Source organism: Cyclospora cayetanensis, unplaced genomic scaffold (assembly GCF_002999335.1).
Source record: "Cyclospora cayetanensis isolate NF1_C8 unplaced genomic scaffold, CcayRef3 CcayRef3_contig_3, whole genome shotgun sequence".
Lineage (NCBI taxonomy): Eukaryota > Apicomplexa > Conoidasida > Eucoccidiorida > Eimeriidae > Cyclospora > Cyclospora cayetanensis.
Window position 1 is genome coordinate 350,129 of NW_020312258.1, and position 26,391 is coordinate 376,519.

General features: G+C 51.8%; 5 protein-coding genes across 5 annotated transcripts; 3 read left to right on the forward strand and 2 right to left on the reverse strand.

Annotated features, from left to right (window-relative positions):
* Positions 1 to 515: 515 nt before the first annotated feature.
* LOC34619464 lies at positions 516 to 1,534 on the reverse strand. Its single transcript, XM_022732755.2, has 2 exons — positions 1,202 to 1,534; positions 516 to 920 (listed from the first exon to the last, which is right to left on the reverse strand). Exons 1-2 carry the CDS (start codon positions 1,532 to 1,534, stop codon positions 516 to 518), a joined length of 738 nt encoding a protein of 245 aa, XP_022586637.2.
* A 1,480-nt stretch (positions 1,535 to 3,014) lies between these two features.
* Positions 3,015 to 14,034, reverse strand: LOC34619462. Its single transcript, XM_026338729.1, has 17 exons — positions 13,962 to 14,034; positions 13,344 to 13,838; positions 12,077 to 12,231; positions 11,741 to 11,998; positions 11,044 to 11,285; positions 10,324 to 10,450; positions 8,230 to 8,308; positions 7,796 to 7,939; positions 7,506 to 7,627; positions 6,830 to 6,941; positions 6,568 to 6,638; positions 6,050 to 6,182; positions 5,799 to 5,887; positions 5,516 to 5,574; positions 3,781 to 3,980; positions 3,384 to 3,638; positions 3,015 to 3,214 (listed from the first exon to the last, which is right to left on the reverse strand). The coding sequence occupies exons 1-17, from the start codon at positions 14,032 to 14,034 to the stop codon at positions 3,015 to 3,017; spliced, it is 2,814 nt and encodes a 937-aa protein (XP_026194514.1).
* A 403-nt stretch (positions 14,035 to 14,437) lies between these two features.
* Positions 14,438 to 15,802, forward strand: LOC113147612 (putative uncharacterized protein DDB_G0274435). The gene is given in 3 exon segments (XM_026338730.1): positions 14,438 to 14,542; positions 15,038 to 15,155; positions 15,315 to 15,802. Coding segments are annotated over 3 exon segments (711 nt in total).
* A 4,398-nt stretch (positions 15,803 to 20,200) lies between these two features.
* On the forward strand, positions 20,201 to 23,031 carry LOC34619460. Its single transcript, XM_026338731.1, has 3 exons — positions 20,201 to 21,004; positions 21,110 to 22,697; positions 22,841 to 23,031. Exons 1-3 carry the CDS (start codon positions 20,201 to 20,203, stop codon positions 23,029 to 23,031), a joined length of 2,583 nt encoding a protein of 860 aa, XP_026194516.1.
* Positions 23,032 to 23,179: 148 nt separating this feature from the next.
* Positions 23,180 to 24,301, forward strand: LOC113147614. Its single transcript, XM_026338732.1, has 3 exons — positions 23,180 to 23,342; positions 23,520 to 23,811; positions 23,926 to 24,301. The coding sequence occupies exons 1-3, from the start codon at positions 23,180 to 23,182 to the stop codon at positions 24,299 to 24,301; spliced, it is 831 nt and encodes a 276-aa protein (XP_026194517.1).
* The last annotated feature ends 2,090 nt before the right edge of the window (positions 24,302 to 26,391 follow it).

Below are 26,391 nucleotides of genomic sequence, written 5' to 3' on the forward strand. Positions count from 1 at the left end.
TGGTTCTTATCACAAGAGCCATCCAGAGAGCATGGGGCATTAAGATTCGATACATCGTATTAAAACATAAATGCTGGAGAGCAGATAGACTAGAATCCATGCGGACAGCCTGAAACCTCCGAATTTGAAAAGTGGCCGCACTAGTTTTTAGAAAAAACGGTGGCTCGCACGTAACAACCCAGCATTGCTGCAATGGGGATGATTCACTAACGGCGAGTTCACATCACCAAACAGTAAAAAACGTCTCACATACGAATTAGCGTAGCTGAAACTGCATAAAAGAAGCCATGGACAGGTGGTATGTCTGCGTCCACGCGATGTGCACACAATGCACACCAGTCCATCCCTCCCTGCCCCAAGAAGCCACAATAATAACACACTCATTACTATTGCTTCTAGGCCATTGTAGTGGCCGATAATCTTCGTTTGATTGTACTGACCCTTGAACCTCACTTTGAAAATTTCCACCGCAACAGACCAACTAGCAAACTAGCTAACTAGCTAGAAGGGCGGAGCTACATCATCATATCCACAAGGGCATAAATTATGTAGGCTAGTATTCCGGCAAGAAGGAATCCCAAGACGAGGGTGAGACCCATCTTCTGTCTCCACGTAGCGTCCTTCACCGCGGTGGCGTCCTTGTTGAATTGCTTTGCGGAGCTAGCTAGATTGTGTGTGCGGCTAACCAGGTCCTCTAGGTTGCCTTGATTCTGCAGCACCTTTTTAATGCTTTGATCAACCACTACCTTCACACTCTCCACCTTCTTTATAACCTGAGTGGTGGGGTCTAAGGAAGCGACGTCTTCGTATTTTGAGATGATTTCCCGCGCTTGGCGCTTAAACAAACGCTCCAGAGACTTGGGTGCAGCGCTCACAATCTTCTCCTGGCTGACAACCATCAAGAGGGAACTTTGGAATTCCTAAGTAGGATCAAGCGAAGGCGGATACAATTGAGGCCATCATACACGTAACAATCAGGAACAGGCGGGGAAGCGACAAATGACTTGGCGAACAAATGTGTTTTCAACAAATGTAGCACCACACAACACGCTGGTCATTTGCAACTTGCCGATGGGAGATACCCGTATCTGCATCTTCATGCACATTGCCACCGTCTGCATGTACGTGCCTTTCTATTCTAAATATTCTTTACAGTAAAGGCGCTTCAGGTGCTCCAATATGTGACCTCGTGTTTTCTTACCGCCAACATCTGGTATGCTATGCGACTAGAATATGTCTTGTCGGTTACAACAGCTCCAAACACCACCGCAGCAGACCCGTCAACCTGTAGAAAGAGCAGGGCGTCTGAAAAGTCGAGCTGGGAGCGGGCAGAGCCCACGGGCTTGACTCTGTCGATTCCTTTTTCAAAATATGAGGCGTATGTATTCTGTTGCTTTGTGGGTATCCTTGCAGAAAAGTAACCAAGAATGGCTTTGTCTTGAATGCGTGCAATAGCCAGCAATACAACGCATTGACTACTGCAACTGGCACCAGCACTACTACTGCTGCTGCTGCTTTTGATACTGGCTTCCATCTTATTGCCTTCTTTTCCAATCGAAGGGCAATAAAGCTGCTGAGAAATAAAGGAATCCTGGAGGTGCTGCAAGGGATTTTTTTTTTTTGCAAACGAGCCGATGAACTTCGGCTGACAGGAGAGAGCGAAGAACACAGATGCTTGCAAAAAACCGCTGAAGCAGAGAGCACAGAAAAATACTCGTGCTCAACAATTTGCTTTAACCGGAAGACTGCACCCCAACGATCCAGTGGAACGGCGCGACCGACTGGTCACGTGCACATCCATCAGAACCAACACCAACAGTCATTGCATGGTAAGGGAGGGCCAAATCTATCTTCCTCTGTCCCCTTCTTCCGCTGTCGGCTTTGTTTCATAGGCTGTAGCAGGCATAGTTCACGCAGCAGGGAACGGTTCATTCAAAGAAAGGGAAGCACAACGTATTGGAAGACCGGGCGAGGGCGCGGTCCCCCTTGGAAAACGGACTCCTACGTACTTTTATTAGCTTTCACTGAAAGAAAATGAAATTTGTTCAAACAGAAGAAAAAAAGGAAAAAGCGTTAACGGAAGAAGAGCCCCCTTCTCTGCCATTACCACTTCACAGCATCTGGTGCGATCCCTTGACGAGTCGCGGCACAGGATAACTGGTGCTTCTATCTAATATCCGTTTTAAAATGGATGTGAGTTGAAGCTTGGACAAGAATAAAGCAGTAAGTTGTCAATACACGTTTTGTTACGCAAAAGAAACGGACAATAAGATTGAATTTAACCCGGCTTTCGTGGTTCGCGTGGCTCTGTTAAAGGCCTTAGCATGCACAGCTCAGATGCTGCTATGCCAGATGCCCATCGTCAAGAGCAGGGATTCAGCTCCAATGTGAAATTAAACTATACTAGCTAAAAAAGTATTAGGCTTTCACTGCTGCGATCAGAAGGGGCAACAAAAGGCTTTCCTCAACCGTGAGTTGCCATGCAACGCAATGATAGAAAGTCACCACCCGTTTTGTACATGTTGTCCATGTGCACGGAGCAAATAGTTCCGACCCTCAGGAGTTCATGGCGGGAAGTATTTGCCTGATTCCGATGGAACGGTTCAACTGCGTAACTGTCCCCTAATTCGCAAGCCTCACCATGGCGTCAATGCATGTGCCCCACCAACGGTGTGTCAATGCTCTTGCGGCATTGCCACTATCTCAAATGCGAGGGTGCAGAGGACGGTAATTAGGACTAGCACAGCACACTGAGTGTGCCGCCAAAAAAGAGTTTGTTTCGCTGTAGAAACCAGTGTACACTCTATCCTACGCCCTTCTGAAAAGAGACTTGAATAGAGAAAGAAAAAGAATGAATTTGCATTCAATATTCTCCGTACACGTATTCTTGTGTAAGCAATGCAAAAGTCATCTTCGTTTTATCCATCTTTCTGTCTAGCCATAAAATGAGGAGCAGCATATAGCACCTGCCCCATGCATTCGGTAGGCATAACGGCACGCCTGATGTTCACATGTTATTTATGGTCTGGCTGCTTGAACTGCGACAGATTGTGTTTTGTGGCGTCGAAATCTGGCATAACAAGAGGGACGGCCCCCTTGAAGGCCCAGGGCAACTGGCACTGCATGTACACCGCATGGGGGGGCTCCATGTCTGGATAATGATTTTCTTCTCTGCTCACAGATTTAAATCCTCTTTTCTCATAAAAACGTCTCGCTTCGGTATTGGCTTCCCACACGTGGAGGCTCGCGACTTCAATGTCACCACGGGAAGATGCCAGCTCCAAAATATACCCGAGCAGTTGAGTTGCTGAAGGTACAAAAGGGACAAAGCAATGAACACCTAAAACATAGCGGGAAGAAAGATACGAACATGTGGTGCCTGCCACAACAATCTTTCGACTCGTGGTTCCTAGCTCCTTGCAGGGCGCATTGCAGAGCGTTATTCTGTGAATCTAAGCAGCTGGAAATATGATAATTGAAAGGAAGGGTCAAGCTATCGATTCGTGGTAGCTCACCGATGCCGTGACGGCGGTATGGCTTGAGCACAGAGAGTGTCATGATGTACAGCTGCTTTACGCCATCTGGATTGGTTTCGACGCGACAAGTGATGCCCCCCACCATAACATCCCCAAGGTAGGCTGAGAAAACGCCGAAAGAAGTCACATTCGGCAGCCACTTCAAGAGAGTTTAAACGCATGAACCTTAGAAAACAATACACCAGAGCTTTGAAAACACGCCCTCCACTTCTTAGGGGCCCAGCGGTAGGGCCTCACGGTTTACCAAGTCTGCAGAAGGTCGGGTGGACGATGAGATAGTCATAGTACTCCTCTCCATATACCACGGGAATTGTGGCGAGGTTTAGCTCTTTGAGCATCAATACATTGTGCCGCGTAAGCTGCCCCAGGCCAAAGCATGCTGGGGGAGGGCGGAAGGACTGGTCGCGTATAGGCGGCTCTACTGATGCTGCCAATGTCATATTGCTGTCACTTTAGCTAAGCTCTTGCTGTTCTTCCTGCCGTTACCAGTCGCTGTGGACCAGTGTGAAGGATGCGTGGCTTTGGCCTCCCTGTCAGCGGCAGATTGAAGGTGCCTGTCGTTAGTGTCAGAGAAAAACGCAAAGCCCTCCCGTTGCAAGACGCGAGCCTACTCAGGACCAAGGGAAAACAAGCAGCAATCGTTCCTCTTCAGGCTCAGTGGGCCTTTCAAAAAATGGGTTACGTTTAGACCGGTGCATGTCTAAGAAATGAAGAACCTTTGATGGCTTTAGCGTTGGAAAAACAGAAAGTTGTCTAATATTTGTTTACCGTATATGGCAAGGTGGAACCGTGGAACCCCCGACAGCCCCATGGGCCCTCACAGCCTCACCTGTCGGCAGCATCACCAAATGCAGCAACAAGGACAAATTTGATAGAATCGAATATTGCTGCTTTCGCCTATTTGCTATTTTGCTGCAACCGGTGAAAGAACGGGCTGACAGTCGGCACGTGGACGGACGCTGAGCAGAACATATCCCTCAAGTGGTGTGTCTGAATCGGCATGCATGCTCTGCTGGCAGTAAATGGTAGATTGCTATTGAGCAGCAAAAAGCTGTGCGCCGACGCCATAAATATCCTTAATTGGGATTTTTGTGTCATTTGCGTAGACGGACCGCCGAAGTCCTCTACCCACAAGGTGTGGAAAGTAGGATATGGAAGAACTCTAGCTGAGACGCATCAGCGTATCCGACCGACTCTTACCAAAGCTTAGTCTTCCGAGTAATTGTCTCTACGTGGTGTCTGGTGAGTCAAGCAGCCCTAAATTCTCTCTACGCCCAAATATGCGCACGGGGGCGTGGGCAAGAAACATGTAGTTCGACACTCCAAGCTTTACGAACCTACTTAAGTATTCCGAAAAAAGTGAATTGCATAGACATAAGTAAGCGTGACTAGTTAATTACTGATTATATATTCATCTAGGAAGAGGCATGAGTAGCTTAAATACGCGTTAGTTGCTTCTTTTTCGTTTGATACAACGTACAGGAGAGGAGCAGATAATCACGCAGATGCATTGGAGATATTCTCCAATGTTCTGCTAGCACTACATACGATGCGCCCAGACAAGATGCAGCAGAAGATGGAAAGAGGACAGTGGAGAAGCGAGGCGAGAACTCGTGCAAGTCGCGGCAGCGGCAACAATCAAGACACTTCGTTGGACAAATGAATGCATGATACTCTGAGCACAGGATCTGATCTAAAAAAACAGAAATAATAAGAGCGTAGATCATGAAGCTTGAAGTGCAGGGCTTTGCCGTTTCGAAGTGCGAACACGGGATCACATGCAGTTATACACAAACCGCATGATCGTCGGCGCTGGTCACGCATTAGTTGCAAATTATTCACCTTATTCGTGAACATACAACGCGAGCCGAAAGTAGAGTATAGAGAATTCATACTAAGGTCAGTTTTTGGCTTGCAGACACAATGGAATGCATGAACATCACATGATTCCATTTGTTATCCGCTGGAAATTGTCGTACTGGACGGTGCGGAAATTGTTAACCGAGATATCAATTAACTCCACCACCCTCTCGATACACTGAACAAGCACATCGTAATCGAACAACGCAAAACAAAGTAGGAGCTCGTAAGCAGTGAATGGCGACTAAAACGTGAACCTGGAGAGCATAAAATACGAGGAAGCAGCAAAGCCACAGCAATGCAGCAGCTCAACAAGAGATTATGAAGCATTCTTCTGGCAGCATGTTGTCGTCTTAAGCCTCAATATATAATAATTTTATGAGTTTTCGGTAATGGGCTCACAGCATCCTCAGCGAGCCCTAGCATAAACCTCTCCTTGAGGGCGCTCAGGGTGTACTCCGGGCCCCCCGAAAAGCACGGCATTTTCGTTGCTGCATATCGGCGAAGCACTCATGATTCTGCATAGTGATTGTGATGAAACTGATGGCGCAATAATTCTCTTGCAAAAGAAGGCATGTCCTGGGGCTTATGGTTGTGAAGGAGCGTACGCGTTAGAGCAGACAATCGATTCAATTTATGAAAAGGAAGCTTGCCTGAAAGCATCATTTCCACCATAAGGATGATCCTATCTGCGTGCTTTCGGGCCTCAAGAAAGCCGCGAATGATCAGAGTGCGGAAATACTCGTAATTATCTGAAGTCTCCCCATCCATGACGTCCAAAAACTCCTGAACAACAAGGAGACAACCTACAGCAGCAAAGAGAACACTTCAGAGATTGGCAAACATAAAAGTACATATGCGTGAAACCAACAAGCTACGGGGTTGCCCTTGACTAGGAGCATGCAAAGACTACAAAGCACAGACTGTGCAACATATGCATATATGCGTAGTAAGCAACAAACTTGCAGTCCAAAGGCCAAACACTCCTCAGATGACGGCTTCATGGGCATGTGCGTATGTGCATTACAAAGTATGAATACAGCGAAACAAAAGAAAGGTAGCCAGTATTTGTTGAATCGTGCAAACAGGGTGTCATGTACAACTGTAGACCTGCAAATACACTTTCGAACACTATCGTGCTGGCACAGATGCGCGCGAAGCAAACACTTGCCTGTGTGAGCTTAAAGGGTGCGGTCTCGAAATTAATATTTCCAGGGGAATTGGAAAGCAAGAATCCGTAGTCTGCATAGATGTCAAAGGATGCCACCCACAGACGAAGGACCATTTGCCGATCTTTTAACCTCCCGCTCTAAGTATATGTACATATATTACCGTGTGCATGTCAGCTCGAATCATTGTACGTCTCAATCTGAGTGCTTGAAGACAGATCCATAAATGAAGCGGTTTTGAAATTTTGTTCCTAGGGGCCTCACCAATGTGAATGACATGCCCTTCCGCATCTAACAGGAGGTTGCCGTTGTGCCTGTCTTTTACTTGAAGCAAGTAGGACACCAGGGAGTAAGCCGCATGACTCTCTATGAAGTTCTGTTGCAACACAAACACATAGAGGCGCAACTAAAAGGCTATGAAATATCTCCGATATGGCCGAACGATGCAGGGGCCCCTACTGCCTCACGCCTACGCGAGTTTTGACAAAATACAGGCCCCCTCCCACCGTTAACGCACGCATAAGGCAAAATGAATTGCAAATAGGACAAACAGACTCATGTATCGATTAGCTTTCAAGTGTATATGAATGTGTATCTGGATGGCTTGGCGGCCACCCCTTCCGGCCTAGTGAACCCCTGCCCTTGCACGGTACTTGCATTACCATCAGGCACCAAAGTATCAGTACGTCGAGCAGTAGCACCTATCGACATGTTCCATTTTGGTTGGAGGTAGGCGTGTTTGTTTTCTGTTATTGGTGAAAATGGAGAAATGGCTCAGTGCCTTTGGCAAGGTATATGGGATCTCCCCCACTCTGGCAAATATACATGGCTAGTTGTTGGTGTCTGCAGAACTAGCACGAACGTTCATTTTACAGACCGCCTCAGATTTTCGGGACTGCTGATGAGTGGAGGCTTGCTGTTTAAACATTCGAGCACTAACCTTTTTGGCCTCAAACGGATTGTCTGAAAATAGCGTGTCAAAGACCGTTGCGATCGAGTCAACTCCGTGTTTCTTTTTGAGGAGGTCGACGGAGCAGGTGTCTGGAATGCATTCCATGATGCCTAAACGATGAATTCAGCGGCAAAAGACGCGCGGTCTAGGACGGCAAATGATCAGAAGGAAGCAGATTTTTGATCCGAATGTACATTTAAAGCAACGAAGACCCATAAGACAACGAAACAAGACAGAGCAACCGTGAATGCCTCGATAAGCCTTCCAAAAAATCGTACCAGAGTTGGATCCAGTGACGAGAATCTCGTACGGTCTCAGCCAGAGAGGCAATCGGGCTTCCTCAAAGATTGCCTTGAACTGTCGCACCAGCTGCGACGCCAGCAGCTCCTGCCGTAAGTCATCACCGCCCTTCACCAGAATGCCTGAGAGGGGGGGAGTGAGACGGATCACATGAACAGAAACACGGAAAAAGCACTTCCGAGATGCTAGGCATTTTCTGCATGCAGTAGTATCATTGTGATTTCCTCGTATAGAGGCCGCATCATGGGGAATGGCTAAGGCCCTAGATGCGATTTCAGGTGTCTGCTGAGAACAGCAGACGACCCCAGTACACAGAGCAACCGAAGAGTGCAGCTATACCGGTGGAGGGGTCTCTGCGTGGGGCAATGCGGAGGACCGCAGTGCAAAAACCCAATGAACCCGGTGTACGTACACTTGATATCCCAGGAGCGGAGCTTGCCATAAGGGCTTTTACGCCTCAGACGCTCACGCCGCGCTACCCAGAGTTCCCCCTGCATCAGCGGCGCAAGCACAGCAGGAGGTGGTGGCGCTGCGCTGCGCTGCGCGCGTTCAGGTGTACAGACCCCCGTCCTGTTCTACTGGAGTGAGAAGAAAACGGAGGGGACGAGACTTCGCGAACACCACAGCCGCTCGGGCGAAACAGTGCAGACCGCGGGGGGCTTTTGTCAAGAGGCAGAAAAAGAGAGCAGGGCACACGAAAAGTCCGATGTCTATCCACTACACGCGTGTGTTTTTCGGGAGAAGCGGATCCCGGAGACGCAATACGCACAAAGAGGCACTAAAGAAGTCTCTATGTCAGAAACTAACGGACGCTGAGGCCTCTAAACAAAGAGAGGACGGACGGCTAAGACACTGGATAAAGACGCGGGAGGCGGGACGGGGAGTTACAGGAGAGGCACTCGATCAAACTAGCTAGAGGACAATCATAGATATATACACATATAAAAATATATATATATAAACATATATATGCATATATACACATGTATATACAGATATATATACATGTATATATATACATGTATATATATATATAGATGAGAGGGTTGAGGAAGTCGAGGGATTACCCAGAGACTGTTGCACTTGGCTGTATGCGCTGGGGGGCCCCCACCGGGGGCCCTGCGGGATTCCTGTTTGACAAAGTGATTCTCTGACAGTCGCAAGGCTGCACCTCCGGCCGCTGCAGTTTCTGTGCCTCCAGACACTGCTGCCATATTCGGTGCTGATGCTGTTTCAGAAGAGGGAGATTGGGGTCGCCACGGTGCGGTATCGTCTTCCCCAGGCTGCTGTAGACGCATGTGCGTCTCGGCTGTTGGCGAACAAGCGGCCTTTGCTGCTCGGTTGGGGGTGTCAGCCTCCAAAGATGCGACACATGGTGTCGGTGATTGAGGCAACATTCCCAAAACGCGGCGGATGGCTGTCACAGGGTCTTCGCCTGCCGGTGCCTTCGGGGGCAGCATCTTCCTTTGCTACGCACAGCGAAAAAAGGAAAAATCATGAACGAAATAGCTCAGTATACCCATAAGTCTCTCTATATATACCCATATATAATATATATACATGAACGCACTCCGTACGACGTGTCACATGCACCTTCCTACACTGTATTCCCAAGTTGCATTACGCAAAGGGGGGCCATATTGATGGCTGTTCGTGCAAGGCCCTTCTGCCTCTGCATCTCCGTCATTTTTATTTGCATCGCGTTGCTTTTTTGGCTCTCACTTTTCTACGCCTGTGCATCGCTGCGCGGACGTCTGCGCTTTTTCTGCCGGCCCCTCCACACCTCGAGTTTTCCCCACTACCTGCCTTCCCCCACTGGGGTTTCAGCTGGAACCCTTCCTTATGAATAGATAAATATAAGGCACCTCCTCTCGCTCACCTTCAGCTCCTTCAAAATGCACTGATACACAAAGAGAGGCTTCGACTTCACTTCCTCCTTTTGGACCTCGGGGTCGTCAGAAAACTGATCCAGATCCTGTAGCGATCACGCCGCGCAAGAGCAACAAGAGCAGCAGCAGCAGCCCCTCACCACATACACAACAAACACAGAGACCCTCCACATACACCTCCATGAGGAGCAGCTTGATGGAGGAGGAGAAAAAAAGAGTCCACAAGCGCGACACGTGCACCCAGAGAGAGCCCGTCTAGGTAGACACCCTGCGAGCAGCGTCGCTGACAGCCGAGCGGCGGGAAGAAGCAGCAATATAAAAAGCACACAGCAAAAAGAGGAAGTAGCAGTATTATGACTCTGCAAGAACTACGGTACAAGTGGGGAAGGCACCTCGTCCAGATTGCAGACTTCAATTATGAGGAGGTAAGGCGCTCGCTTTTTCGAGCTGAGGGTTCGGCTGTCTCGACTCTCAATGCGCAACAGCTGCACCGCTGGAAGTGGCGGGGGGGCAGCTGCTGCAGCGGGGAAGCTGCTGCTGTGCAACAATCTGTGACCGCTACCGGCAGAATGGCGAGGCGTCATGCCATAGCTGCTGCTGTTGTGCATTGGCTCCGCCCCTATTTGCTCCAACGGTACAGTCAAACCAGCTAGAGAAAAGTCTCCTCCATTCGCAGCGACAAACAGCCGCCTTGCCAGCAGCCAGGAATTCAAATTCTCGCACAGGCCGTACAACAGAGATGGCCTTGTAAAAAGACACACAAACATACACATACATACAAACATACATATACATACACACAAGCATAGACACATACATACATACAAATACAGGAACACATACATACATGCATAGACACATACATGCATACAACTACAGGAACACATACACACATGCATAGACACATACATGCATACAAATACAGGAACACATACATACATACACACATACATACATACATACATACATAAACACACACATGCATGCATGCATACATAAACAGTTGCACCAAAATGGGGCACCCATGAGAGCGCGCATGCGCAATTAGGTCTTCGCAGGTGTACACAGAGACAGCGTAAAGTTTTGCAGACACCGTGCTGCAGCACTTGCCAAAAAGGGCGAGTTGCAGACGGCATCCTTCGGTGCTGCAGCACCTTTGCTACAGCAATGCGCGCATCTTTGGATGTGCCCCGTGCAGCAACAGTTCTGAACATCGCCATCGGCATATGCCGCGCGTAGCAGAAGCAGCACCAATAGAAACAATAATGCCAACAATAACAACAACAACAGCAGCGCCAATTGCAACAGCACACCCCCGATCACCAGCAGCAGCTGACCTTATGCTTCGGTCTGGTTCCGCTGCCAGGATGTTGCTGGCATCGATGAGAAGCGACACAAAGTGGTTGAGTCCATTGAAGTAATCGCAGCGCCTCTGTTTCATGACGAATTGGTGCAGTTCGACGGCCACGCAGCTGTCTGTGCAACCCTTTCCGCTGCCAGTGCTGCTGCTTGCACGGTTGCAAGTGCCGCAGCACAGGTTGGGGGGAGAAAGCGTTGTGAGCGAGAGGGGATTTCCAAGCTTCGCATACACGGAGGGCAGTTTCGCCTGCAGGAGCAGCAGCCAGCACACAGGGGAAGCCTTGCGCCGTCAGTACAGGGAGGTGCTCGAAGGCAAGAGAGAGGCATGGGAGGAGCAGCTGTCGAGAGCATCTCGATGACACACACATACTGGGGTGTGATATCGGCAGCCATTCGGGGTAGCAGTGCAAACAAGTCTCTAGCAGAAAGCAAAACACGTACTCTTGCACCTGGTACAGAAACAAGCCCTGTGTTGTGACTGAACACGGATGGCAAACGAGGGGGTAAGAGGGGGTATTGCTCCGTTGTCGGCAGCACTGCAGGCAGCGACACCAGCTGCTGTTGCTGCTGCTGCTGTTGCTGCTCTCCTTCTTGAGAATGCTGATGGTCTGCGTTTTTCTCTTCTTCATGCTGCTGCTGCTTAGGGGCCGCTGTTGTTCCTGCCGTAGTTGTTGCTGCATCTTCTTCCGGCGTTGCGACATCTGGATGCTTCAGAGTTTCAGATGTGCTTACTGCTGGTGCAGCATCTGCAGCACACACTGCCCTAGACAGCCTTTGAAGCTGCTGCGGCGTGATTTGCTGCTGCTGTTGCTGCTGCCACAACAGATGCAGCAGGGTGTGCCTTTTGAACAGATCTGTGTGGCGCTGCGGCGCCTGTTGTTGCTGCTGTTGCTTGTGTTGCTGCTGCTGTTGCTTGTGTTGTTGCTGCTGCTGCTCTTGCTGCTGTTGTTGGCAATGCTGCTTGTGCTTGTGCATCAGCTGCTCGTGCTTCCGATGCATCCGATCAAGCGCCGCGCAAAGGCTGCTGGCGCTGCTGCTGGTCATGCAGCTGGCCGTGCTGCTCCTCTCACTGCTGGGGTGTGCATACACCGCATGTGCAAGAGGCTTGCTGTTAACGAGAGCCATTTCGACTTCCTGTGTCATCTTCTGTGCCGCCTCCTCCAGACCTGCGCGCGCCAGAGAGAAGCAGCAGCACACATAGGAGGGTTGAAAATCCTCGTGCTGCTAGAGCTGCCCTAGTCGCAGGTAGCATCACGTCTGCGGCTATGGCAGCATTAGCAGAAGGGAGGAAGAGCCCCCTCCCCCCTCTCCTGCCGCTATCTATTCTTCTTTCCAACGAACCAACAGCACACCTCCAATACCTCCCTTCTGTCCCCGTCTCTACCCAAAGCTCTCCCTATCTGAGCCGCAGACTCCCCGCCTTCCCGCACCAGATATCTTATCTTCGACGAAGCTTTGGAAGAGCCAGGCAGCCCTCAAAGCGAAATGGATGTGCGTGCTGCACACGTCTAGCAGGAACCGAGACAGCGGAGAAGAGTTGAATCTGCATGCAGCGCATGCGGCAACCGCAAAAGAGCAGCAGCTGCCTTGCCCAGGGAATGCGCAAGGCGTGCGAAGCACACTGCGCTCGCTCCTCTGTCGCCTCTGCTTCTTCGGGTGTACCTACACGCCTTTCCCGAGAGGAGCGAGAGGCGATTTCTACAGCCTCGCGTTAAGGAAGGAGGTGTCGCAGCGGTGCGAGGTACGTGTGAGCGTGAAGAAGCCACAAGAAAAGAAGTGCAGAAACAGAGGACGGCGCAGGAGGAGGAGGGTGATGGGGGGAGGCAGCATCTAGCGGGAGTGGGGAGAAGAGGGGGAGAAAAAGCGGCGAAAGAAACGTTCCTAAAGAAGAAGAGGGCAGACAGAGAGGCAGGGGACGAGGCCAATGCAAAATGTGCAGAAAAAGCACACCTCGTAAGTGCGAGTTGGCATAGCTGTGGAAGGTAGAAGTTGATTTCATTGATATCTCGCTTCGTGTAGAGAAGGTTCACGAGATACTGATGGACGCCTTGTTCCTTTCTGTTGAAGAGGTAATATAAATGGAAGTGTGCGTCGAAAAACTCGGACTGGAAAAGGCGCAGCAGCGATCCTTCTCCGCCTTTGCGCGTGCTGCTGCCGCTGTTGCCTTCAGTGGAGCTGCCGCTATTCGAGCTGCTGCTGTTAGCCATACGGCTGCATGCGGCGAGGGAAGGGCTGCTGCTCAAAAGGCCATGAAGCTGCATCACGGTGCTGCTGCTGCTGCGGCTGTAGCTGCGGTTAAGGTTGCTGCTGCTCCTTCGCAAGCCGCTGCTGCTGCTGGCTCCAACGCCTGTGCTTCCGCTGTTCGCGCTGCTTGCTTCTGCGTCACTACAAGTGTACCCTGCGGCAGGCGCTGCTCCTGCTGGAGTAGCAGGCATGCGAGTGCACTTGAACACGCCGCTGCTGCTACGGCTGTTGGTCCTGCTGGTGCCAGTGTGGCTGCTGTGACTGCTGCTGCCACTCGTGCTGCTTGACTTGAGCTGCGCAGTACGCCGTCCTTGCTCTTCGGCAACGAGACTGACTGCTGCTCGCGCCGCTGCTTCCAGCTCCGCAGCACCAGCGTCTGTATCGACAGACTGCTCACGCGTGTCCTCCTCCGCCTCCGAGGCAGCATTCGCAGCGGAGGCAACTGCCGCTGACGAGAAGCCTCTGGTGGCTTCCGCGGCGGCTGCATGCAGGGCTTCCCTGCGAGTAACGGCAGTTGCATCAGCCGGCGCTGCGGATCTTGAAGAGTCCACAGTCAGATGCAACTTTTCGAGCTGCTGCGTGGCGGCTGCTGACTCCGCGAGTGCTGCTGCAGCCGCTGTGGAGGGCGATGCAGCAGCTTCCCCTGAAGAGCGCACATGCGCAGACGCGGCAGTCGCCACCACTACGACGGATGCTTCGGCAGCCGCGGGAAGGCGTCGGTCCATCTTTGAGATCTCTCTCCGCTGCAGCGCTTCGCTCGCCCTGTAGCCAAGAATCGCGGCGGGAACCCCTCCTGCTGCTGCTGCTGGTGGTGCTGCAGGAGGCGGCTGCGGTTCTCGCCTTCGGCAGGTTCTGCAAGTTCACTATTTTCTTGCAGCTCGTGCAAACAGGGAGGGGGAGGAGCTATGCAGGAAGGAATGGCGCTGCCTGCACACGCGTTGCTGCGGAAATAAAATAGAGTCGATCGTAGGGGGAAAATCCAATCATCACATTCAGCGCCACTGGCTGCCCGCAGCAGCAGAAACACCTGCCGCGCGCGCTCGCGCGGCAGCAGCGAGAGAGAGCGTTGCTCTCGCTGCCCTTTCTGCAGCGAATTTTGCAGAAGATCTTTAGTCTAGGGAGGATAGAATGCGTGGTTTTGCATCGGCAGAAGCTCTCGACTCAAGACAGTGGCAGTCGCTACTAGCTCTCCTGCAAACAAATGCGGCTGTTGACCAACCCACTCATACAGCAGCAAGGATTCCAACGCCTTTATGATCAAGTAGTCTTTTGGGATGCTTTTGATGCTGGGGTGGTGGCTATATATGTATATATATGCCTAGAGCCAGCAGCGCGCGAGATTCCCACGATCCGCTGCAGTTGCAGCTGCAAATATTCCGCTACTGCCGCCGCTGCGACTGCAACTGTAGCAGGTCCAACGGTTCTGGCCTGTAAAGCCCGGAAAGAAAGCTACAAATCAAAAGTCTACCGGATGCATGCAGCCGGCGTATTCCAGTATTTCACTGGTCCTACTTCCTGCAGCCGCTCCTGTTGCTGCAGCTGCCGCATGCGACTGTGCGCAGCTCCGCGTCCAACAGCAGGTGTCTGGAGCGGGTACTGCTTGTCTTCCTGCCCGTTTAGAACATCCTCCAATAGTATTGCGCCTCGCTTCCGCTGCTGCTGTGCCGTCAGCAGCGTCAGGATCATGACCACGTGGCGCTCGCATACCAACAAACCTGAACTTTCCAGCGGCCTCGCCGGCCGTCCATCAGCGCCGCCGCATGAGCGGCGGCAACTGCAGCAGCACGATCACCAGCAGGGGGTTTATCAAAGTCAAAAGAAAGGCCGCATCAACGAGGAAGGAGCCGCATAATGGCCTTTCCAGCTCTGCCTTTGTTGTTTTTGCTCGGCGCAGCGGCAGCTCCTCCCCGTGGTGCAGCGCGCGGCTACTGCCTACACCCTTCACACTGCGGACTCTCAGTTTCCCCCACTGCTGCTGCGTTGCTGCCCCCTCTGTCTGCTCTAGCAGCAACACCCCGACAAAGCCTTTCCCCGACGGCTCCCGCCGCTGCACCCGTGCTGCTGGCACTTCGCGGTGGCCATACAGAGCAGGAGCAACAGAATTCAATACACGAGCAACATAATTCAATACAGGAGCAACTGAATTCAGAGCAGAAACAACAGAATTCAATACAGGAGCAACTGAATTCAGAGCAGAAACAACAGAATTCAATACAGGAGCAACAGAATTCAGAGCAGGAACAGCAAAAACACCTGAGCAGTAAAGAGGGGCATCCCAAAGTCCATGACGAGCCACTGCGTCCGGAAGCGCAGCAGCAGGTGTATATGCAGGAGCAGCCTGATGAAGAGGATGCGGCAGCCGAGGCACTGGAGCGTAAAGCACTGCAAGATTCGCTAAGAGAGAGCTTGGCATCGGTAGAGAAACACCTCAGACGAAGAGTTCCTGCAGGACATGCGGATTTCAGAGTGCAAACGGTACGCCCTGTGTTTTGAATTTGCGGTGTCTCATCGTTTTTGTGCCGAGCTTCAACACCGGATCGGCTTCGATCATCTTTTTCGGGTCTTGTTATATCCGCTTACGTCATTCGATTCGCATTGGAGGGTAATTTCGTCCATGCGAGCGCATGCCTGTGTGTATACATGCGTCTGTGTCTGTATATCTTCCCCTGTCAGCTGCTGCACCTCGCGTTGTTATGGAGTCTTCTTCTTGCCCGTTTGCCACTACATTCGTATGTAGCTGCACAGCGGTAGATACAGAGCGATCTAGATACAGACAGATTTTTGTGAGGCGTTTTGCGGGGGTAAATGGGGGGGAAAATGGTGGAGCGCGCGTCTTGAAGCTGAATTGCATCTTCGTGGCTGTTTGCGGGCTACTCTGGTACGCTGTGTCTCCCTGTTTGCACCAGCAAAGTGCTTGTTTGGAAATGATGCATGCGGATTATTGTTGCTGCCGTAGGAATTGGCCCAGCTGCAGCAGTTGCTAAAGCAGCAACTGGCTGATGGGCTGCGGCCGCAGATTTCGGTGTATGTCCACCCTACGAACATTCGGGAGTGGATCGTCTTGTTGCATCCCCCCCGAGACAGTTTGTATCACGGCGATACTTTGCGGCTACGCCTCTCCTTGCCTGTTGACTATCCCCTCAGACCTCCTTCGGTCTTCTTCATAAAGCCAAGTAAGGCGGATTTCCCCATGTACTTCTCGTTGCTGCATCTACCACTCCCCATTTGAACTTTTGTACCAGCGCCTCCTCCTGGGCCTAGCAGGGCGTGGTGCATTCTTTATCACTCTCTCTGTCCGTCCATCTCGTTTTCTGTAAGGAAACACCTCCCTCGTCTGTCGTGTGTTATTTTAGCGCCCCCTGTGCAGCTCCCCCTCATCGCCGCCTTGCGCTTTGTGCCTATGTGTTTTGTGCACTTGGCTGCTGCGTGGGGTTCCTGACGCTTGCCTTCCTGTTTGTCTGTCTGCCGCGATTGCACTGCCGTTGCAGTTCCTGTCCATCCTCACGTCTACAGCAACGGAGACATCTGTCTGAATCTCTTGGGCTCTGACTGGCACCCCAGCCTTTCCGTCTTGAAGCTTGCGCTTGCTGTCCTTTCGATGCTCCTCTCCGCGTCTACCAAGAAGGCCCCTCAGGATGACCTTCTTCGTCCGTCAGCACACACACCCCTCCCCTAACTACAGTCTTTTCCGGCCCCCTCCCTCCCTTCTGTGTATGTTTCTACGTGCATGTACACCCCAGTGCGAGTTTCCTCTCGTTTCACTCGCCGCCTTTTCCGGACCTTTGTTTTTGCTCCTCTTTTGGGCCCTCTGTTTCTTCTGAACTCTGGTCGTTCCCCTCCGCATGCGTTGCGTGTTTTCGACGCTCCCACGCACTGCCGTGTTGCAGTCAGTTCGTCAGTGCGTCCGTGTGTGTTGCCTGTCTGGGTCGGCTGCACTCAGACGCTACCACTCCTGCAGGCTCCCGAGACACGCAGTTCCTCTATCATGACGACCGCCTGTAGCTCGACCACAAAGCGTGAACACGAGCCAGCCCCCTCCCTCTGTGGAGGAGGCTGCCGCGGCTTCACATGTGCGCTTTCAACGCACAAGTGTACTGCACTACGAGAACCTGCAGCAGCAGCTGCCCTTTTGCGGCCGCTGTGGGTGGCTGCTCCTTTGTATATAGGGGACTATGGATGTTGCAGAGTCTGCACCCCCGGGAAACCTCTTTTTATACGGTTACCGATGCTGCATAACTTTGCATCAGGAGTTCGAAATTGGGTCGCTCTTTGCGGGGGCGTCTGTAGCTACATCAGGGAACTGCAACATGAGCACTCACGCGGTACGCAAGCTCCTTGCTACCCGTCCATATATATGTGCCTACGCACCTCCTTCATGGCTGACTTCCCCTGCTAGCTTCTGCCCGACTCTGGACACAAAGTGCTGCTACACACCTTGCGCCTGCTTCAGTCTCGTAGAAAGCCGTTTCAGTAGTGGCAGCCATTCCCTCCTCGAGCGTGACTCATATTCTCCTCACTCCCAAAATGTGTGGATTAGGGCAATTTACGGCAGTGATCAGCCTTCACGCCCTCTTAAAAATGTGTTACGTATCCAAACGCACTTCAGACTTCTCCGACACCTCGGCTTGGCAAACATCCACATCTACCCTCCCAGGACCGCCTTAGTAACCAGCATGCAAAGCTCACAGTAACAGCATATCCAATTTCGGACCAATATTCAGTATTTGTGAGGCTGCTAGTGACCACTGCCCAGCTCTAGCAGGAGCTTGACGCGCCAGGGCACTCTTCGGCATTTTCTAGTACACCACTGGTATTTAGTCAAAAGCTAGTTGTATAACGATAATTTGGTTTGGCTGTTCGTGCATCTCGGTTACTACGGAGTTTTGTTATCTGAATACAGCGGGAGTCAAAGTTGTGTGTGCGCCAGATGCTATGTACAACTGGGTGTGAATGCGTCAAGTGCTTACAGGGTGCAGCTGTGCGCGCCTAGCTGCCCCTACCAATTTACGTCAGAATTTTGTAGGAGCCACATCAGGGGAAAATGAAGGCTCTTTTTCATAATCCTTGACAGTTTTCTAATAAGTTGTATTGAGGCTGGAGAAAATTGTCTCCCTACATCAACCTTATGAAGCGCAGCCAGGAGAGCGTTTACCTTTTCCGCTTCAGCCTCCCACTTTTCTAGAGCGATTAGAAACTTTTTTTTAGCCCTAAAACCTGCGAGACATGCTTGGCAATGCTCAGCCGCACAAATCCATACTGGTCAAATAAAACAAAGCTGCACTGGGAAGCTGTGACCCTCAGAAACATACGATAAGCCAAATATTGGAAATGGTCCCGGCTCATTTCATGGCTTGAAGAATTACTAATGATTCAAGGATCATGCATGCCTTCAGACCCCTATCTGTACCTACGGATGGGTTTTCATACAATGCATACTGTCTTATATGAAAAGTCCCTTGCCAATCGTGGCTGCAACATCCACCAAACGCCGAGCGTGCTTCTTCATGCAATGTCATATGGCAGAAAATATCGTACAGGTATTCAGTGCCAGGCAACTGCTTGTACAGAAACGTGATCCGAAGCCATCGGTGGCTTGCTACAACCAATGCTACGCACGTGAAACCTTGTCAGGAGGCACAGAACCAACTAAGTGGCACTAAGATCCTTCGTGAGCTACCTAACCACATGGTATTTTTACGCCTTTAAAATCACACATGCAGAACATTTTACACAGACGCCTATGAAGAATCTAGATTACTCGAATTGCATGGCAAACGGTACGCTCAACAAATAAATTTTTCACTGCGGTCGTGCCACTTTAATCATACCCAACTTGTTGCTTGCACTGTACTGCTTGTTCCTGATAAGGTTCTTTGCAAAGCCATTATTGTCTTCTCGTATTCAGTAACGGTTGGCGCCTGTTTGTAAAGCTGTCTCTATGCAACTGCGTGCTGGTGAAGTGTGACGCAAGCTCAGACAGAATCGTCCCAGAAGCGTGGGTTTGCTCTTGCCATTTCTCCTGTCGGTGTGTGCAATGCTGAAACCTGCTCTGCGCAGCGCTGAATTTGATACGCCTTCAGGCTTGCTTATGCTGCCTCATCAAAAACAGACCAGTAGAGCCTCAGTGTAATTTTTCTAAGCCTCTTTTGAGCATTCCTAGACGACGCTATGCGTGTGTGCCTGGGAAATACTGCTAAAAATATATACCCTTATGGTGTCGAGCGGTGGGAACACAGTTTCGGGAATCCGCCAGAACCTGTTTGACCGGTGCTAGACAAAAAATTTATGAGCTACAGTTATATATATACTTCGGCCACAACATTAAGGAAGTCGATGGTGCTCAAGTTCAGTTTCAAAGAGCTCTGCTGAAGCAAGTTTGCCTCAGGAGGTCACTTCCTAGCGCCCACTTGCACGAGAAAAACACCTTTGTGTGGTACCAGTCGAAATGACTTCAGGTAGAGCGCTGAATGGGAAACATTAATAAAGGTTATTCAAGTGGCGTTTATCAAGAAAATATTGAGCTTCGCGAGGGAATGTCGCGCGTACCCCTACCTTGACGAGAAGTGACCGCCCCCAGACCATTGTGCCCTGCCACCCCGTGCTTTCTTCCTCGGCATAATCGCGTGTTTTTATTATTTCCTTCATTATTCGAAGCCAAGCATGCTTTTTTGCCACTTTTGGATACCGTGAACCTGCAGGGCCTCGCAGACACGGCAGCACAACTTCGGCTGTGGTCGTTTCTAGGGGCAAAAACCCCACCCACATCATTACGCCAAATATCCGGGTTCGTTCGGCCCCATATTGTGTCAACATATGAAGCACAATCCCATTTCTTGACTCCAAACTCCAGATCCTGTCGGTGTGGGTGTACCACCTACGACCGTTGTCTTCATGGCGCTGTCGCTTGTCCTTTCACTCCCCTGCGTCTTAGCGCTCCTTTATCCGCAGGGCGTTCACGCTGAGCTTTCAGAAAAGGCCTTTGGCCCTCTTTCTCAGTCTTCACTGACTGCCCAGAAAGACTTTCCCTCCACCGAGGCCAGCCCCCCTGCCTCTTTTGGAAAAGAGCACCCCTTGGAGTCGACTCAGGCCGTTCCGCGCCACCTGGGTGTGCAGGCACCTGCTTTGCGAGCCCAGCACATCTACAGGCTTCCTCTCTCTAGCGCGATCACCTATTATTCCGATCAAACTCAAGCGGATTCCGCCGCCTACCCTCCGGCTGTCTTCCTAGGCAATGATCTCGAAGTATACACGGCCCTGCCAGCAGCAGCAGCAGCAACAACAGCTGTAGCAGCCGTAACAACGGCTACCGAAAAACTGCTCGAGATGCCCTCAGTTACCCCTTTTCTACGCATTTGGCAGCCCTCAGCAACCACCTACATTGCAGGAGCCCTCCCCCCTACACCTTTTTTGTCAAATATGGGGAGCCTTGCTTCCTCTTCAGTCCCTCAACTCTTCTCGAACAATTTGATCCCAGATCTAAATGATTTGCAGCGCCTCTTGGAGAGAGGGAACGCCACCATTATCACCCCAGCTGTACTCTCTGCCCAGGATATCATGCAGGCGCTGCATGCAGCGGTGGAGGCAACCTATATCACTTCCGAACAAGCCAACCGTATGGCCAACGAATTGATATATTACAGAATGACACACCCGAATGATTCCTGGGTGGAAGCTCTCGACGCATTTGAGCGCACCGCCAAGGAACTCCGACTGCAACAACAGCAACAAGAACAACAGCAACAAAAAGAAGAAAAAAAAAAAGAAGAGCAACAAAATGAACAGCAACAAACGCAACAGCAGCAACCAGAAAATCCGCCACGGGCAGCTGGGTTGTTTGGGAGTGCAGGTGCTTCCTTGAGGCCACACCCTCGTAGGCTTGCCGACGCCGATCCCCCTTTGCGTGATCTCCAAAAGCCTCTCTCTTCTCTGAGAGATCGCGCAAAGCTTCGCATGGCGTTGAGAAGGGGGAGCGCAGACAGTCGGAGGTCCCACCAATCTGGCATGGGAAGTGTCTCTGGGGGCGTTTCTGCGGCTTCCATAGTAGAAACAGACAACGCCGAGCGACCTTCTTCAGGCGTCGCGCGCTTGATTTCTGTCGGCTCCGAGATGCAGCAGCTGCTTGCAGGCCTGGTGAGCGCTCCCTCCTGTCTGATACAGGGCGTTAAGGTGTCAGGCCTGCCTTCCGCCATGGACAGAAGGAGCACTGTAAGCGCATGTCAGGCGGCTTGCCGAGCGTCGCAGCAGCTGGCCGCTGCAGCAGCAGCTGCTGCCGCAGGGGGCGATGACGGAGCCGTCGAAAAGATGCGCGTGGTTCCGCAGCCGTGCCGCTATATTTCCTACAATGCCTCCACTGGCCTTTGCTACAGATTCAGTGCTCTGCAGGCTACAGAGAAGGCCGCTGGATTTCTTTCGACCGTGTCAAACTGCCCAATTCCCCCGTCGACTGACGCAGCTGCGTCGGTCGGCGGAAATGCACCGGAGTCGCCGGCAGCAGACATACTGACAAGCTCCCAAGATCTCGCGGAAGCAGCCTTGGGGGTCCTCGTGTCTCCGTCCGCGGCAGCAGAGACGCAGCTGCTGCTCTACGAAGCCGCCCGTCAGTCTCAGCCGCCCACGAAACTCGAGGAGGCCTTTGCAAGAGGCAGACAAGGAGCCGTAGGGCAAGCCTTTGAGGCTCCACCCTCGCCTTCTGGGAGACAGCCTTTCTCCCAAGATGACTCCGACGAGAGCTCGTCGAAGGCTTCAGCGGCTCCCTCTCCAAGCCCTCCGCAGCTCTCGAGACTCTACGCCTCACCCTCATTTCCGCCAAACTTCTCGCCGATGCCTCGAGAAGTCTCTCCGCAGTATCCCCTGTCCTCGTCTCAGCTGTCTACTGAAGGAACAGCCTCTGCCTTTCACCAGACATCATCTCCGCAAACCGCTCAAGATCCCTTGTCTTTGGAGCTGCTGCCTTCTGCTTCAGGAGCACTTCCTCAGCAAACGCAGACACCGGCACGTCTCTCGGGAGGCCCTTCGTCCAATCCTGAAGGAACTGCCGCGGCTGTGAATGCAACTGCCCATGGCATGTGGCTCCCTTCGTCCCCCTTAGAGGCAACTTTAAGTGCTCTAAATCTTTTCCCCCTGCTGCCAGGAAGCCTCCCCGAGGTGAGTCCCCTACTGCCTTCCGCGTCAACGCCTCCAAATGTGCCAGCAGGGATCTTAGAGGCGGATTCATCACGCCCTTGGAAACCTGGCAAGCGCTCAACAGAAACAGCGCAGACAGACGCAAGTGCATCCACAGAAGTCACCGGCGCTGCAGCAACCCTCATGCTGACAGCAGAATCTCCAGCATCATTGCTCGATCCCCGCGCAGTAGTGGCAGAGGCGTTGCGAAGGGAAACGATTGAAGGTCAGGGAACGACAGCGTCTCTACAGCAGCAGCAGGAGCAGCAGCAGCAGGAGGCCGATCTTACAAGTCGGCAGCAGCTGCTGTATGAACACCAGCAGCTACCTCAGCCGCGAAGTCGAGAGGAGCAGCAAAGTGAACTGCAGCCGTACAAGCAGCCCGCGCAGGGGATGCAGCAGCTGCAAGCCCCAGACAATCAGCAGCCAATTGGGCATCTGCAGAAGCTGTACGTACACCGAGGGGGCCGCCCCCCGCAGCAGCCCTACCAGCAGGAAGCGCAAATTTCTATGGGAGAAGCAGCAGCATTCAACTCCCCTCAAGAGCTGCTTTTCAGTGATCAGTCGCTCGCCTTTGGGCAGCATCCGCAGCAGTCATCGTTGATAGACTCTATACTTCCTGAGAACACCTTTGCAACCTCTATCCTTGACGAGACGCAGCAACAGGCCGCATCTTCTCCCTTCCCCTCCTCTCAGCTGTACGCCAGCATGGATCTCTCCGGGAAGAATCCTTCGGCGACAAGTGCAACATCCCCCATCGGATACTTCACTCACAACCCAAACACCCCTGCTCTTCCTGCCGCAATACTACCCAGCCGTTTGGCTGGCGTAGCAAGCACCGAAAGTTCTCAGCACTACGCCCCTTCGGAAAGCCAAGTGATGCAATATTCCAAGTATTACCCAATACAGGAGGTGCCTCAGCAGCAGGAATCTCTGGGAGAGAGACTCCCAGCCTCTCCGCAACAGCAGCAGCAGTTTCTGCCTCAGCAGCAGCAGCAACAGCAGCAGGTTCTGACTCAGCAGTTTCCCCCGGGAGACAATGTGGTAGGGACTGCAGCAGCGATGTTGATGGCGGCGCATTCCCTGCTCAAAACGGGGGAGACCGTCATGAGCGCGGTGCCGCTGCAAGAGATGCTGCTAGTTGGTCAGCAGCTGCAGCAGTCTGGATTTTTTCGCAGTCGAGGAGTTCAATACTTCGGCCTTAGGGCCCCTCTCTTCGTGGGAAACAAGAGAAACTTGCCGCCTCCCCCTGGCGCGGGGAGACCCTCCGTCATCTGCGCCTCGGAGGGAATGACTTGCTGTGTACCGGAGACAGCAGTTTCCCACTGGCGCGAGCAACTGTAAGGCTCTCCTGAAGGCTTAGGCCTAAGCTGTGCAGCTGCCTGCACGGGCTGTAATAGAATTCATAGGGCCTCCCCCGTGTGCTGCTGTCTGGTCTGATGCTTGCATTTCAGCCCCTATTTGAACAACCACAGCAATGATCGACCTTGCAAGGCACATTTCGTGTCTGTCAAGAATGCCTTGTGCGCGTCCACGAGTTATCCGCGGGCTAAAGGCGGCGCATCGGGAGAGCAGCGGATCAACTTCCGAGACAGCCAGTTGTGCGGGATGGGCATTGTAGAAACGAACAGTTTTTGGGTGTACAGACACCTCCTTGTCATCCCTGACAATACCATGAACGATGCGGTCTGCGAATGCAAAGAGCCGAAAACTGCGAATGAAGAGGTGCGCGCATTCCACATTGGAGGCTTACCCTGCCCAAGAAAGCTGACTGCATGCATGAAAATTCGAGATATTCGTAATCCGACAGCGTGCGGGGTGGCGTGGTAACGCCACGCTCTTGGTGGTGGCTTCTGTTGTTGATCCACTTACTCCACATTGCATCCTTTCAAGTTTAGTGCAGAAAAGGCAAAAAGGCCCTTCTGGGGAAAAAGTTTCATCTGAGAGTCCAGTGTACTGTGTTAGGATGGTAAAAACGGCTTGCTTGCCTCGCACCTAGGGGCCTTGTGTGGCGATCAAAAAACTCTCCCACGCAGACAGCTGCACACCAACAGCGTGCATATCGCGCTGCTCTTTGCGACCAGTGTATACTCTCCTGTGCACACTGCTATTGAAATATTGAGACTTACAAAGAGAAACCCTTGGATGGAGGGGCTGGGCGTCTGCCTACGGATGCGCGTTTCATGAAAAACATCTGGGTATACACGTGCATGCATGTGCATGGCATCCACGGTGCACGCACGTGCATGGCGAGGGTTTAGAGGACAGGGGGTGCCCTAGCGGTTGCTGTTACTGCGCATGCATGGCTTGAAACACTTTTGGCGAGGCTGCTTTTAGGGTCGGCTTCAAATCGAGGGCTTCGCGAACTGGGAGTATTCGCTAACGGAGGTCAAAAAGGCCGCAGAGGAGCACCGCAAAGGCGAAGAGCTAGCACAGGTAATTGCTCTCAAGATTTCAACAAAATTTCATGACGGTGTACTGCATTTAAAGTTCAAGGAATTCGGCTAACAGCATTACCGAACGCCACAAAGTCAAACCACGATTCCTGCCATCCCCCATAGATGTTAGGCCGTCACCCATCAACCTCGCCGAAATGTTGAAAAGCACACGTTTCAGCTGAGGCGTAGGATGTGGAGCCTGGCTGGACGTTGCCACGGCAGGCAGCGTCTAGAGGAGCAGTCCAGCAACTAGCGAGCGTGCCACCTAGCAAGCCCGATTGTCAAGGGAAAAACTCACAAACACACATGGAAGCGAGCAACAAAGCCATCATAGCTTGCTTGCAGAATGGTGATGCATGCGGGAGGAGCATGCAGCCGTGTGAAAAAGCATACATGCGTCTAGGTGCCTCTGTGTGTATTTGCTTTTTTGAATTCTGCTTGCCGTAGCGCATTGGGGAGGCGATCGCCATGACGTCTGCACTACGAGGCCCTGACGGCGTTCTCAACAAGATGGCAGAGGTAAAGATGCAGGAAAAAACGTCTCACAGCAATTTGACAGCAAAGGGGATGATTCGGCGGAAGGAAAGAGCTGCACATATTGAGGAATAAATATGTGCAGCTCTTTTGTAAACGTGGCGGGGAACACGGAAATGGTAGTCTAACCTTTGCTCCTTGTATCCCGCTTCGTTTCCCTCTTTCCTTCCTGCATTGTCTTCGTGCATCATTCTTTCTGCATTTGGCCAAAAAATTCTACATGTGCGTGCCTCCTTGCCTATATGTGAACTGCCTTGCCTATTTGTGTGTGTGTATATATATATGCATATACTGATGCTTTGTTTGCGTCTCTCGTTTCGTTTCTGTCAAGTTATGTCGGTGTCTCTTCACCTTTGCCTTTTCGCCCGCCCGCCCCCATCCGTGTTCTTTGTTTGCCTCTTTTACATTTTTTCCTCTGCCCAGCCGATATTTTCACCCTTTGTTTGGTGTGTTTGTTTGATTTAGCAACTCGCCAATGGTGCTCTCGCAACAGCTTAGTGAAAGCGTCCAGCCCGTAAAACGAAATTCCTCGTCGCTCGCCGCCTGTACCCCACGTGCTGCTTGTGCTTACCACAGACCTAGTCGTCTATGTAGAAGACATAAAACAAATTCCTCCTAAATGTAGTTCCTCAAAATAAAGCCGCTACGCTCTAACGGCGAGAAAATCTTTGCAAACCCTGGCAGCAGTAAATCCTTGCCACACGCTTGGTGCTGGGGGACCTTTCTAAAGGAAGAAAGTGATTCATCCATGACCGGACACTACTAACCAGCACCGGCACCCGATATACGAAATATCCGTTCACACGCGATATACATTTCACGCACAACACTGCTTCCTCCGAACATTCTTTTTCCCGATCCTCCTCCCCCCTTGCCCCCACAAACAGCGCCGTCCGCCAGGCACGCAATGGAGAGAGAATGAAAGTGCTAGCACCTTTCTGAGGCTTC

Bases quoted from the DNA above. Each gene is read 5' to 3' on its own strand.
- LOC113147614 (XM_026338732.1), top strand. From the start codon at position 23,180: ATGGATCTCTCCGGGAAGAATCCTTCGGCGACAAGTGCAACATCCCCC. The intron at 23,343-23,519 runs GCCAAGTGATGC...ACAATGTGGTAG, and splicing joins GCACTACGCCCCTTCGGAAA to GGACTGCAGCAGCGATGTTG. The intron at 23,812-23,925 runs GTAAGGCTCTCC...CTTGCATTTCAG, and splicing joins TCCCACTGGCGCGAGCAACT to CCCCTATTTGAACAACCACA.
- LOC34619462 (XM_026338729.1), bottom strand. From the start codon at position 14,034: ATGGACCGACGCCTTCCCGCGGCTGCCGAAGCATCCGTCGTAGTGGTG. The intron at 13,839-13,961 runs GCTCTTCAGGGG...CAAGATCCGCAG, and splicing joins TGCCGCGTCTGCGCATGTGC to CGCCGGCTGATGCAACTGCC. The intron at 7,628-7,795 runs GTACGATTTTTT...TTCATCGTTTAG, and splicing joins CGTCACTGGATCCAACTCTG to GCATCATGGAATGCATTCCA.
- LOC34619460 (XM_026338731.1), top strand. From the start codon at position 20,201: ATGGCGCTGTCGCTTGTCCTTTCACTCCCCTGCGTCTTAGCGCTCCTT. The intron at 21,005-21,109 runs GCCAAGGAACTC...ACGCAACAGCAG, and splicing joins TCGACGCATTTGAGCGCACC to CAACCAGAAAATCCGCCACG. The intron at 22,698-22,840 runs GTCAGGGAACGA...AGTGAACTGCAG, and splicing joins GCGAAGGGAAACGATTGAAG to CCGTACAAGCAGCCCGCGCA.
- LOC34619464 (XM_022732755.2), bottom strand. From the start codon at position 1,534: ATGGAAGCCAGTATCAAAAGCAGCAGCAGCAGTAGTAGTGCTGGTGCC. The intron at 921-1,201 runs GTAAGAAAACAC...GATCCTACTTAG, and splicing joins TAGCATACCAGATGTTGGCG to GAATTCCAAAGTTCCCTCTT.